Genomic DNA, 13,588 nt, shown 5'->3' with positions numbered 1-13,588 from the left:
TATTCGTTTAAACATATTATAAATTTTTTCATGTTATATAAAATTTAACCTAACCTATTTAATAAATGTATGTATTAAGTGTGTTATGGTGTTTTACGTTCAATAAAGGTATCCATATTTGTATTTAGGATCTTAATATCGGGGTGTGATGATAAAAAGAAAATTCATCATGTTCAATGGTCTTTGATGATAAGGCCTAAATATTGTGGGGTCTTGGTATTATTGATTTGGGTTTGAAAAATTGGACTTTACCTTAATATAAGGCTATGACTTTGTGCCAACGAGCTCCACAACCTCCAGAAAACTGTCATTTTTGCAAAATGTGAACTAACCCTAGAGTTCTCTTCCTCACTGCTCTATCTCCTAAGGCGTCTACCTTTGGAGAAATTTTTCTCGCCCTCTTACAACTGATGATGTTTTTCATGAGTGAGTGATTGTTAATCTTGGATATCTCCTTGGTAATCGACAATCCATTCATTTTTGGACCAACCCTTGGCTAGGTGATCAATCTCTTCAACTCATGTTCCTAAGGATTTTTGCCCTTGCTTCCAACAAAATAGGAGTGGTTACTGACTATGGTTCATGGGAAGGAAATCCGTGGAATAGTTCCATCCTCCTTTGGTGTAAGTCATTTAGTTGGGAGATTAGGCAATGGTCTAATTTCGTAGACCTCATCACACCAATTCAACCTCATCATTCTAACCTTAAAAAAGCCATATGGAAGAAGTCCACTAATGGTGATTACATGTCTTCATCTTTTATCAGCTTTTATCAAACAGATAGATGGGTTTCTCAAAATCATTTGAAACAACTTTGGAAAGGTTTTTCACCCTCAAAAGTTGAAGTCTTCACTTGGTAAGTAATTCTTGGGAAAATTGTAGTGAAGCATGAACTCCTCAAAACGAGTATAATCGATGTTATGCCGCTCTATATACAATGTACAACAAAGAACTTGAGACCTTGGAATATTTTGATGTATAATTGCAGCCTTTGAGGACTAAGTTGGGTCCACTTGTGCGAAGTTGCCTTTTTCTTTGACTCGTCTCAAAAAAGCAAGCCTCCAACAAGGTCTCCTGAAATTTGGTGCATGTGCTTTTTCTCTATTTTATGATCTATATGGCTTTGTAGGAATGAAATTCTTTTTCAAGGTAAACATATTGACGTCGGTCAACTCCAAGACATCATTTTAGTTAGGGTGGCTCACTAGTCACTAGTGTACAGGCAAGTGGCCTCTCAATCACATACCTGATTCCCATTTTCTATATGAACATAACAAAATCACTTTTAGGAAGAGGGAATGCAAAGCCAAACCTGTCACTAAGTGGACGAGGCCACCTCTTGGCTCTTTCAAATTCAATGCGGATGGATATGCCTTTGGTAAACCTGGCCATGTTGGAATTGGTGGTACTATCAAAGACCATGACGACTTCATCAAAAGAGTTTTCTCCTTTACCACTGGAATTGAACACTCTAATTTTGTTGAATACTTTGCTATCAAAAAAGGTCTTTCCTTGTTTCTTTCTTCACCTTGGGCCACTTGCACCCTTTTAGTTGAAAGCGATTCTAAAAACGCCATCTCTTGGGCACTTGACCATACCACTGTCCCTTGGCGTATGAAGAATCTTTCCAATTGCATCGAGGCTTGTAAGGCAATGGCCAAGGAGTTAACTTTTAAACACATTAACAGAGAGGCCAATAGCTTAACCGATGGACTTGCCAAAGCTGGGACTATCAGGTTTGATCATTTCTTAACTTTGTTCTGTTGATGTGGCATGCACACCATTGCTGAAACTTAAGCTTGCTGTGATTATGGTTCTTTGCATGTTAGCCCTTTTTTCACTTTGGCCATGTTAAGTGCTCTTTTTAGCTTTGTGGTTTATTTTTGTTAGTTGGATTTGATGTGTTTGATTGTGCTAGTATGTTATTTCTTTCTTTTGTGGTTAGAATTTTTTTGGGTTTTTTGTAAGCTTTTCTTCATGGTATTGCCTCTTTTAGTTCCCTCTTGTAATTGCCTTCTATGGGTTTGATTTAATATCAATCTCTTGCCATTCAAAAAAAAAAATTGTGATAAGATCAATTTTGCAAACTAAAAAAAGAGAAAACTTTATTATCTTCGTGATTACAAAATTATTTTGTAACTTGAAAATGTGAAATCAATCAAAAGTATATATATATATTCTCTACTCATCTAGCTAAAAGATTTATTTTGCATGCATTAAAAACTAATTCTACTTAGATTCAAAGACCTATTATATAAACTAAGTGATGCAACCAATTTTATTGCTTAATATTTAAAACCCTCGTCTAAATCCTACTCATACACATAAATAATTACTAATTTTCACATTTGATGCGTGGCCAAAAAAACAACTCACATAGGATGAAACATGAAGAATGCAAAGGTTATTGCAGTCATTTCACTAACTTACCCCTCATGAAAGCCCCCTGGCCTCATCCAGATGACCGTTGGAGGTTCAAATTTCAAAAGACCATCATCCTATTCCCTCCTCCAGCACTGTTAATAAAAATTTTCCAGAGAGAGAGAGAGAGAGAGAGAAAAGAGGTAAACCAGAGACAAGAAGCTATGAAGCCCCAGCTGAGTGCGTCATCTTCAGTCAAATCGACCACCACCATGGAAGATGACCGTTGCGAAACCAGAGACAGCTGCTACTACCCTGGATGCAGAAAAGATGCCAATTGCAACTGTGAAATTTGTTTGGCCAGCATCAACGCCACTCTTGATCTCATGCCTGTTAGCATCCAAAAGGGTTCCTTCACTAAACTCTCAGCTTCGAAGCCTAAGGTAGAACACACTCCAATCTCTTTCGACGCTTCGGCTATATCAACACCCAGATCGAGTTCTTGCCTCCTGGTGGAGTCTCCAGCTCTGAAATCAACTGCCAGATTAAGCTTGAAAGAGAAGAAGGGGAAGAAGAAGGAAGAGAAGCGTAGTTTCGACAGTGTATTTTGGAAGTTTTTATTGGGTTTGAGCTTGGTTTTCGGAATGGAGATTGCGTTTTCCTGGGTTTTTAATGGGGTCTTCAGTCCAGCTTTGACAAGGGATAGAGTGAGAAGTATTGGGGAGAAAGCTATAGGTGTGCAAAATTTGAATGGAAAATTGAGGTTCTTGCAAAATGAGCTGAAGGGATTTACTAGTGGGAAGGTTTCAAATTGCAGCAATACGGATTCCATGTGGGAAATTGATCAGGTTCTAAAAATTCTTGTTTTACGAATGACTTGTTCTGACAATATAATTTGTCTGTGTTGAAATTCCTAACATGTGATGAGTTAATTTATGCGTGGATTACAGGGTAGTTTGCTCCTGAATTCGCATTGTATATTGTACAAATCGGCAATGGAAGAGGTCAGGATTTGGGGATGGCCTTTGCAAACGGCAGGACTGCTTACAACTGGATTTTCTCCCAGATCATTCACCATCTTATCTGGGAGAGTCACAGAGGTAAATGCTAAGTTATATATCTTAATTATTTTCATAGATTCGAAAAACTTATTTAATCTTTGCTGCTGGCCTTTAAGTGCTAATATAGTATTTGAGTCTTTTGCTTCTGGGAATAAAAAAGCAAAAATTGAGGTTAGATACAAAAGCAAATAATAATCTTGAATAGTTGAAAATTGAAAATTTAATTTTTGTGAACAGAAAAATGCATGATTTTTTAACTTTCGTAGAAAATAATTTTGCTCAAATGTGTGCAATATTTTAGTTAAATAGAAATTTGATTTTTACTTACCTTTACCTTTCAACAGTTTTTGAAGAAACAAAAAGTAAGTAGCAGCAGAAACAACAAACAGATTGAAGCTTAAAAACGCTATAATAATGGATTCTTGATCATTTTTTGTCTTTCATCTTTTGGGTTTGGCAGTGGTCCAATGGAAAGGTTGGGTTTCTAACAAGGGAAGCAAATGCTTCATGGGTGCAAAGGAAATGGGGTGCCTCTGTCATACAATTGGATCCTAATACATGGATTATTGAGTACCGACGGAGCTCAGTACTGGAAAATCCAAGATTATTTTCAGCAACATTGGAGCTGTTGAAATATAGGTTGACAAGAATGATAAGGAAGATGAGTGAAGAGTTCTGGCTGTTCTCTGCTTTTGAAAACCCAAACAGTGAATTTGCAGGAAGGGAACAACTTAGGATCCCGACTTGAAGAGGATCTCTGGATATCACTTATTAGTTTCAACATATATACCTTGTTCTAGCAGATGTCCTATATCCAGTTCTCATTTCTTGTGAGAGAGTTTTCTATTGTTTTTAGTTCTCTCCCTTATCGAATTTGATTCTGTCAAGAGTTGAAAAGGATCATTATTTGCTTTATCACATATAGTTGAAGAAATTGAAATGAAGAAATATGCAAGACTTGCTATCCATTGTTCTGATTTTGTAGAATTGAACTATAAAATGTAAACCAATAATACCATAGCTTTCTTTTGCCTTTTTTTTAAAAATATTCACAAGTTTATCTTTTTAATTTTGGTAATACTTTTATTTAAGGAAATTCGTAATTTTTTTTCATCCCTATTTAGAAGAAAAAGATTCGAATTTGACTTATTGTGTAAACAGATATATGTATTTAGTATTAACGCAAATATAAATGCTCAGGTAATTTTCTTCTTGGTATTGTTAGTGATGTTATCAATTCTTATATTGATCTTATATAGAGGAATTCTACACAGATTGCTCTTAAAATATATTTTAGAAATATAGTGGAACAACGCTTGAAAAATTGGAAATAACTCACCTGAATTTTTTAATTCCAATTCTGTAATTATGAAATCATAATGAAAAATTGTGTAAGATCAACCACTTATAAGTGTGGATTTTACATTAAATTTTACTAAACCTTGCTTAATGCAATAGTTGTAGGTGATATATGATAAAAACAATGGAGGCGATATTGTAAAAGGAAATTTATTTCATTCTTTTTGGATTTGGAAAATATTAAGAGAAGAAGAATATTTGGATTCGGAAAATATTGATACTAGAGATAAAGATAAATAATTGTTCTTAAAATTTGATCAAACAATTTCATACACAAAAGTTTCGGTCCCTTTGGTATGTATTGCTCTTCCTTTTTGGTACGGAAATTGGGAATTAATTATGGAGCAAGAAAATCAAATGACAAGGACATTCGTGCCCCATAGCCAAGACGCGCAGGACTTGTGGACCCTTTCAGACCATAGCCAGTGAGAAATGAGCAGATTTATGACCAAGCTGGGTATTAGCAAGATATATAATAATCTAAAGTTCCCAAAAACGAAATCGAACTACAATAAGAATAAACCAAAATCCAAATAGCTTCGTCGTGTATGCCATTGACAAAAAATGCCTTAATCTTGTAAGCATGGTATAGTATTAAATACGCGATGATGTAATAATCCTATGAACCTACGCGTCTTTGAGCTTTTCCTTCTAACAGCCACGCAGTTTCTCTCTCATTACACGCTTCCTTTATGTATTATAAAAGGGAAACCTTCTGCGTCTCTCTCTTCTTGTTCATCACACCATGGCGAAGCTCTCATCTGCATACCAATATACAGGAACTTGGGGTTTTTCAGAATCAGAGATAGACGTGGCTCGCCAGCTCATTAAACTTTGCAGCGACAATGGTAGCATTGACGACGGTGGTCTAACGGCGAAGCGAAAGAAGGTTCAGGATGAAGGATTTGGTAAAGATTCTGCCATGATCGTTGAAGATATATTTGAAGATAATGAAGAGGAGGATTTGAAGCGGAGAAAGAGAAGGTCTCGGTCTCTTCATTATATCTATAGCTCCACTAAGCCTCTGGTTGTTTTTGATGCTAAGAGGATTTGCTGTAGTTGATTTTGTTTTTTATATACAATTTCTTGCCCAACGAACTTGAATTGGTATAAAAGTGTTCATTGAAGTTATACTTTCTTTGGTCCTTATTATTGAGTTATTAACTTCTTATTTTTCTTGAAAAAGATTTGGTTTTTTTTCCCTTTTCTTTTTTGGTTGAAATGAACTTGTAGAAAAGAAACAATTTTATGTGAAAATTATTTTTATGTTGTCTGATTGACAATAAACAGAGTCTTGAAATTTTTTCTGTTAAATGTGGGTCCTGATCTCGTCTGCTTTGGGACAACATGACCAACAATGGGCCATGCTGCAGCCCATGCCAACACAAAGCACCGAGGGTCAATGGGCACAGCCCATGTATGGTTATTGGGCTACCTTGACACGACCCAACTCTTTGAAATAACTTTTTTTTCATAATTTCTCTAAAGGTATATACACCATTTTTTCAAAATAATTCTCTAAAAAAAATAGTTAGTTTATGAAAGTAATTTAATTAAGAGAATAAAAATCCTCAGTAATACTTTTAAAGGAAAAATATAGAAGATAAAAAAGAAGATGGTTGTTACTCCTTAAGGTATATATAATATTTGTTAATTATATATTAATAGATAAGCGAAAGATAATGAAATAAACATTTGAAATGCAATTTGTATTAAAATAATAAATGATTTAATGAAAATTTGGGCTAAAAGAACCTGCTTGAGCTAGCCCATAGAAAGTACGGTCTGTTTCCCGCCAAACTCACACCCACTTTCCCGCCTACACATGCTTAACATCTCACTTTTCGCGCCAAACCCCCTTCCATCCCCTGCATTTCTCCCTCACAGTTCGTCACTTAGGGTTTACCAATGGCGGAGTCAAAGGAAATCCCTAAGAAGCGCAAACGATCATCCCTTCCAACAACACATTCCTTAATGGGAATCTTAACTCGCAGCAAATCCCAAATATATCTTCACCGTAACCGATCAGGCCAATCCCGACCGGACTCAAGCCGTGGCAGAAACCGCCAAGATCTGCAATCCGTCTCCAGAAAACGGAAAAATAGTTCTCCAGATGAAGATTCATCCGTGGGCTGCGATTTATCCTCCGTTTCCATAAAAGATCTCCGCTTAAGACGTGTCTTCTCTCCCTCTTCAACTGAAGGGCTAATTCGTAACTGTTTGGATGATACTGAGAATCTGGGAAAGAGTGAGGTTAGTGGGAATTGTTTGGGTGGAAGTAAAGAAGGGTGTGAAAATGGGGATTTTCAAAAGTTGGATTTGTCGAATGAGGATTTTGTGCAGTCAACCCCACCAGATGCTGAGATCTTTGGTGGTAATCAAGGGGTTGAAAGAAATGGAAGTTACTTTTCAGGTAAATTCTTAGAGAAGAAGCCAAGTGAAAGCCTGCAGAAACATGATGGATGCACGAGAAAGTGCGTTCACGAGGAGAGAAATGGCATAAATGATTCAATCAAATCAGTAAGATATTAATGTTGGAACTTTTTTCATTTAGTGCCCGTCACTTAATGTAACTTTTGGTTGATACTTTTGCTATTGGTTTTTCATTTCTCCTTTTGCACTTGCCTTCTCAAATTTTATGTTTTTGATACAGACATTTTGAAAAAAAAAATTCCCTTTAGCTACATAAGTAAAAAATTGTTTCTTAGAGAGAAACAATGTATGATTTTAAATTTGTACAGAACAATTATGTTATAATTGATGTAACATTGTAGTCATTTGTTAATTTTCATTATTTTTTTTTGAAATTATGTTGAAGTTGTTGCACAATTTGGATAAAGTAGTTTTATGTTTCACCGTGATGTTTTGTTATTCTGTGTAATGCCTATACATTTATTGGTGATTGTTTAGTAATGTCAGTTGCCTGTGTATGTTGGAGTAGGTTTTGAAACCATGTTCTCGTGTCAAGCTTTTCAAAACGCCAGGCTCATTCAGCTACAGAAGATTGCTTCCTTATTTGATGGATATGGGAAAAGATTATTCTCGTAATTCCTTTCTCATTTTCTCTTTGCTTTTCTTCTTGTTTTAGGCTTTGTTTGCACAACGTGACAAGATGGCAACTGTAATTAAAACTATGACATTAAACATTCTTGTATTATGCTCTTTACAGTTTCCCCAACATTGGGTCGTTGTCAAAAAACTGAGAAGGGTTTGGAAGAGAAGCAATTCTTGGCTTCAAACTGTCAAGAAACATTGGCAGATAAATCTAAGACAAATTGCTGCTCCTTGGAGGATCATAACAGTGGTTCTAGTCAGGAGTTGAGCACGAAATTAGTTGAGTCCCTCACCTCACTGGACAATGAGTATTCCTCAACACCACTTGATAATGGGGAGATTCAGAAACTTGAGTTACAAGTTTCTTTTGAAGACCAGAATTTGAATTGCTCGAAACATGATTCATCTTCAACTATGGATGATTCTCCTTTGAACAAGGAAAAGTTAACTGGTGTGGTTTCTAGTGATAAAATGATGATGGATGATGGTGAGGTTACAAAAACTAATGTTGAATCTCCTTGTGATGCTCAAAGTCTAGAAGCTTTGGATCAGACATTGTCTACAGTTAGCAATAAGTGTGAATCTTATGATTGTGATGAAGTTAGACAAAATTCTAATGGTGACACAAAGCAGTCTGAGGTTGAAGGGATGTCAAAAGCTACCATTCGTCATTCTTTTGAAGCTCACCACCTGAATTCTGTGAATCCTTTCTCTGAAGTGGAAGGAAACAGATACTGCAGTTTACAGCAGAGAGTTGACAATGACGGTGAAGTCTTGGAACAAGTTGAAGACTTGAATGGAGAATGTATGTTGATGACACCAACAGATTCTGACATGTCTTCTAAACATGAAACTGCTGATAGCAGATGGAACAGATTGGATTGTGTTTCACAAGGCATGAATCATGTTATTGAAAAGTCAGCAAATGAAACCTTTCACAGAAATAGTGGTCAAGGTAGTGATAAAAGCCTAGACTCAAGTCCTAAAAACAAGATGGTAAGATGCTACCAACCTTTTAATATTTTCAGTTATGGTAGCTCATAGTTTGCTGAATTGATAGGTGTATGCTCAAGGTACACTAAATTAATGATGAAACTCTATAGAATTTCATGCTTATGTAGTTGGGCTTGTGATGTTGGACAGGTTCCACACCCACGCTTGCATCTGAAGTTATCTAAAATTCCTGGCTCATTCAGTTATAGAAGATTGCTTCCATTTTTGATTGACATGAGAAATGATTTTCCATGTGAGTCCAGCTTTATTTCGCAGGCTATCTCCCCCATTCCCCAATCCCACCCACTTCTTGTTGTCAGAATAATTCTATTGTTTTTGAATTAAATTGGAGCCTTAATATTTGTAACTTTTTTCTTGGATGCTTTACCAGGTGCTTCTGGAAATGATCAGTCACAGAATGTTGAGAAGAGTTCCAAAGAAAAGCCACACTCACCATTATTTACTTCTGGCAAAGAGATATGCATGGAAACTTTCAATGGCAAAAGTTATCCTGAAGAGCATTATGCTGGTGATGATAGTACGTTGCTAGTGGCTGCAGCAACTGCTCTGAGATGTTCATCTAACCAGAAACTGACACGATCATCTCCTAAACAAGTAGCTGATTCCTCAATGATAATGGATTCACAACAGGAACATGGATTACTTGTTAATCATGCTGCATTGGATACAAATCAGAAGTTGGAAACTAGCCCTCAAAATGTGGTTGAGCCATTGAGCTCTCTCAACAATTCTGGATTATTGCCTAGAGACGAAGGTGCTAAATCAGTGTCTCATCAGTTACCTCTTGAAACTGAAGAGGACTGCATAAAGTCTACTGTGAAATGTGCAACCAAGAAAAAGCAAAGTGAAGCTATTGTTGAAGCCTCTATTCCTCCTGTAATTCGTGCTGCTGGTTTCAGAAAGGGAATCCTTAAAAGAAATCCACGTGGATGCCGAGGTCTTTGTACCTGTCTGAACTGTTCTTCTTTTCGGCTACATGCCGAGAGGTCATATGAATTTTCAAGAAATCAGATGCAAGATGCTGAAGAAGTGGCTTTAGATTTGATTAAAGAATTATCGAACCTACGGAATATGTTGGAAAAATCTGCTAAAGATCAGACCAGTATTTGCATCAATCAGGTGATATTAAATGAATTTTTATCCTTCATACTTTGCTTTACTTTCAAATATAGTGAGCTGACATGAGAGTTTGATCTCCGTTTATGAAATGCTTTATGGTTGGTAGTTTAAAGTTTTGGTTGACCCTACTGCATGCTATCTCAATAAAGGCTACTCATTTTATAGGTTCAGTCAACATTTTGTATGCATGGTGAAAGGGAGAACAGGGAAAATGCAAATCTATAGGAATCAAACAAGTTCCAATTTCAGCACCTTTTTTTTCCTGTTTGTCCCGCATGACTTGGCTAGAATTGTATAGAATCTGGTGGAACTTTTTGTAACTTGGTTCTTTCTTTGACTACTTATTATTAGCTTAGAACTTTCGGATACTTTATTTTATTAACAGGCTTTAAGTCATACTTTGTATGACAAAGAAAGTTTTGTTTATCAATGATTTAGAACCAGTTAAATAAAGTCATAGCATCAATCAGTGATCATTCTTGCCTGATAATACTGAATGCTTCCTGTATTTGTAGTTCCACTAGATTAAAAGTACTTTTAACTCAGAAGCCTATTTTATATGCTGCATGTCAAGGCTTAGTGCTAGACTTGACATGCTTGAAGCTTATGGGGAAGGTCCTTGCACTCATTCAGAATGGTCATTCTGTAGCAGAATTTTTAGAAGAAAGTCAGCAAAGAGTTTCTGATGATAATCATGAGTGTCGCATACTTATATTTGACTTAATTTATGATGCCTGGTTTCTACAAAACAATCAAAATCATGTGTCTACCTTAAAAAACCAAAATGGCCTATGATTTGAGATATTCAGCCTTGTTGCACTTGCTGTTGCATTAATAATATGATTGACTTTACGATATTAGCTTAGACAGTGCTGGTCCAAATGTTGAATCCTGCTTTCAAACATGATGTTTAACGTTCTTCCTATTCTGTTACCATTTCACTATCTATATACTCTATTGACATTAATATAGGAATTTATGCTAAATCTGTAATATGCTCAATTTAGGTTAAAGATGCTTGCAAGGAAGCCTCTGAAGCTGAAGAACTTGCCAGAACTCGTCTCTGTGAAATGAACAATGATCTAAACATTCACTGCACAATCCCAGTAAGTATGGTTTGTGGTTTGCACTTTGCACTCTGTTACAAGGGCATATCTGAACCATCCGCCATCCCCACCAAAAAAAGAAAAAAAATTCCTCCTGCCAAAATGCCTACAGATTCTCATTCATACTGAATTGGTCTCAGAGAAATGAACTATGATCTAAACATTCACTCCAAAATCCCAGTGAGTGTAGTTTGCACTTTGCACTCCATACAAGAGCATCTCTAAACTATTGACCAAACCCCCCATCACCACCCAAAAAAAAAAGAAAAGAAAATGAAACTCATGCAGAAATACCTACAGACTCTCATTTATACTTTAAGCATTTTGATTCTTGCTTGTCCAACAATCTTAGTTCATTTTGTTCATGTAGTGTGGGCACCGGCCAAGAGTGAGATTTGCCAATTTTGTTGAAGAACAAGTCATTCCGATATCCAGCTCATCAAACAAATAGTTGTGAATTAAGAGGAAAATAATGCAACAGCAGCTGCAGTGCTTTTGTTGTCATTGTTGCTTTGTAGTTAGCTTTGATGACATCCCGTTCCATACTAAGTTGCTGCTGATATCAATATTGGAATCATTGTACGCAGACAGCATTAGAACTTGTCCACATTTTGTCCACGTAAGAGAAAATCAAGCATCCTATTTCAATGAGATTGAGAAGCAGGCCAAGAACGATGTTTCAATATCTGTATATTGAGAAATATAGCTATCAGAAAAACTTCTACATTCGTAGGTATTATTGTTAAGGGTTCGCTTCTTTTTCTTTTCATAAAGCTTGTATAGTTAAGTAACACCAGGTTTGCTTGAGTAAAAGAATGTTGTTGTTTTATGGCACATCCAATTGTCTTACGGTCATACTGATTAAACTGCAAAATGTAAATGCTGGGAGTTCTGTATAATCATGTTTCTAATATGGGATTACAAGTAGCAAACTAAAAATCAACAATCGTAGACAATTGATTTGATTTGTAGCAAACCAGAAACACAATTTACTGACAGGAATCGACAGCCAATTGTAAACGTGTTTCATGAAGAAAATGGTAAGAGGGCTTAGGGGGGGTGAATGACAGGTCCTTCCCTTATCCACTTTAAATTACCCCGGGGTGGTAGGGTTGGCGGCTAAGGTGTGGGAAACAAGGAGAAGATCATGAAGGGGCGAATAATGGGCTTATTTTTGGAGGAATCGAAATGGTCAGCATAGAAATTGCTTGGGAATGACAATAAAAGAAGTGTAGCAAGATATACATATGTGGATCAAGTTCAATTAACAAGATTATGAGTCGTACTCGTACCACACCCGATCTTCACGTGTCTGATGGTTTTTCCAAGATGAAGTTTGGAGTTTTAGCGGCAGCTAACACAGTCTGCCCATGTAAAGTCGTTGAATGCTGATGCGTCCTCTCCGGAAAGCCTTATCCTTATTTCTGTTCAATAGGACTAATAAAGTTTAGAGTCTATAATAATGAATTCTTTGGCAGAAGTTCTTTAGTTCCTTAAGGTTGCTCGTAACTGTACGGCCGACCTAGCTAGGACACTCGGCATGGCCTCTTGAGTTTTCTGTTTTGTTTCTTCTAATGAGCCAACACTCGTTTAATTTAATCGTCTAGCACTGGTCACGGGAGATTAACTTGTCCTAGGGGAATTACTTTTGAACCATAGTCAAATACGCTTTAGGTTGCAAAGCTATTAACGTTTCAATTTCATGAAGCTACAAATACTTCTTTGGATACTCCTGCTTTTAATTACGTCCATGGAAAACAAAGCAAGGTAATATTTGCAGAGCTATGTTAATTTACAAAACTCAACAGGCAATTTTATTAACTGAAACAGAATTTACAACCATCTTCAACCTCACAAGATGATCAAAACCAACAAAACAAGAAACAGAAATAACGAATATAACTTATTTAACCTCTAAGCATCAAGTTGAGTGAAGCTTGAATGCATAGAGGAAGAACTAAAAGAATATGCAACCATTAACTATATTACAAAACCCCCGTCAGACTTGACCACCGCAACTTCTCTTTCCAACTCTGTTTCAGAACCTTGGGCGTTTACACTCGGGAGGAACACCTTGAGGGAAACGCTTTAAATCGGTGCAATAGTTGTATATCATGAAATATTTTTGAACCCATCTCAGTCTTCTTCTGGCAGGGGCATCGAGCTCATTGGTCTCCCATACACCACCCGAGACTGAGCTTGTAGAGGCACAAGATGAAGCACCTCCAGACCAAGTACAAGCTTTGGCATTGAAGTTCCTGTAATATGCTGTGAAGGGTGCCTTTGTCCAATCTGTTTTCACTAATCCACCCCTTGTAGCCCAGTCATCAGCATTCCAGAGGCTAGAGTAAATCCTCATGGGTTGGCTCTTGGGGAAGGGCACGCCAACTGATTCAGCATTCTTGAATACTCTAATGGGAACGTTATCCACCAAGAAACTGACAAGAGAACCCAAAAAATATCTATGTTAGAAGGGGGCCAACGGAAGAAATGTAGTAATATTGACAAAATATTG

General features: G+C 36.7%; 2 protein-coding genes and 1 pseudogene across 2 annotated transcripts; 2 read left to right on the top strand and 1 right to left on the bottom strand.

Annotated features, from left to right (window-relative positions):
• The first annotated feature begins 2,503 nt into the window (after window positions 1-2,503).
• LOC110422046 (C-8 sterol isomerase) lies at window positions 2,504-4,422 on the top strand. Its single transcript, XM_021435808.2, has 3 exons — window positions 2,504-3,208; window positions 3,311-3,460; window positions 3,882-4,422. The coding sequence occupies exons 1-3, from the start codon at window positions 2,585-2,587 to the stop codon at window positions 4,167-4,169; spliced, it is 1,062 nt and encodes a 353-aa protein (XP_021291483.1). The 5' UTR covers window positions 2,504-2,584; the 3' UTR covers window positions 4,170-4,422.
• Window positions 4,423-6,629: 2,207 nt separating this feature from the next.
• On the top strand, window positions 6,630-11,907 carry LOC110422274 (uncharacterized). Its single transcript, XM_021436121.2, has 7 exons — window positions 6,630-7,300; window positions 7,722-7,824; window positions 7,950-8,830; window positions 8,978-9,080; window positions 9,219-9,967; window positions 10,975-11,073; window positions 11,444-11,907. Exons 1-7 carry the CDS (start codon window positions 6,689-6,691, stop codon window positions 11,522-11,524), a joined length of 2,628 nt encoding a protein of 875 aa, XP_021291796.1. The 5' UTR covers window positions 6,630-6,688; the 3' UTR covers window positions 11,525-11,907.
• A 1,204-nt stretch (window positions 11,908-13,111) lies between these two features.
• LOC110421400 (xyloglucan endotransglucosylase protein 1 pseudogene) lies at window positions 13,112-13,432 on the bottom strand (annotated as a pseudogene).
• Between the last annotated feature and the right edge of the window lie 156 nt (window positions 13,433-13,588).

The sequence above is a fragment of the Theobroma umbraticum genome, unplaced genomic scaffold, assembly GCF_002168275.2.
Source record: "Theobroma umbraticum cultivar Fairchild unplaced genomic scaffold, ASM216827v3 scaffold_130.0, whole genome shotgun sequence".
Taxonomy (NCBI): domain Eukaryota; kingdom Viridiplantae; phylum Streptophyta; class Magnoliopsida; order Malvales; family Malvaceae; genus Theobroma; species Theobroma umbraticum.
Note: the sequence above shows the minus strand (reverse complement) of the source record. Positions and strands in the feature narration are given on the sequence as shown.

Excerpts from the sequence above, each read along its gene's own strand:
- LOC110422274 (XM_021436121.2), top strand. The coding sequence starts at position 6,689 with ATGGCGGAGTCAAAGGAAATCCCTAAGAAGCGCAAACGATCATCCCTT. Across the intron at positions 8,831-8,977 it reads CAAGTCCTAAAAACAAGATG|GTTCCACACCCACGCTTGCA; the intron begins GTAAGATGCTAC and ends GATGTTGGACAG. Across the intron at positions 9,968-10,974 it reads CCAGTATTTGCATCAATCAG|GTTAAAGATGCTTGCAAGGA; the intron begins GTGATATTAAAT and ends TGCTCAATTTAG.
- LOC110422046 (XM_021435808.2), top strand. The coding sequence starts at position 2,585 with ATGAAGCCCCAGCTGAGTGCGTCATCTTCAGTCAAATCGACCACCACC. Across the intron at positions 3,209-3,310 it reads CCATGTGGGAAATTGATCAG|GGTAGTTTGCTCCTGAATTC; the intron begins GTTCTAAAAATT and ends CGTGGATTACAG. Across the intron at positions 3,461-3,881 it reads TATCTGGGAGAGTCACAGAG|TGGTCCAATGGAAAGGTTGG; the intron begins GTAAATGCTAAG and ends TGGGTTTGGCAG.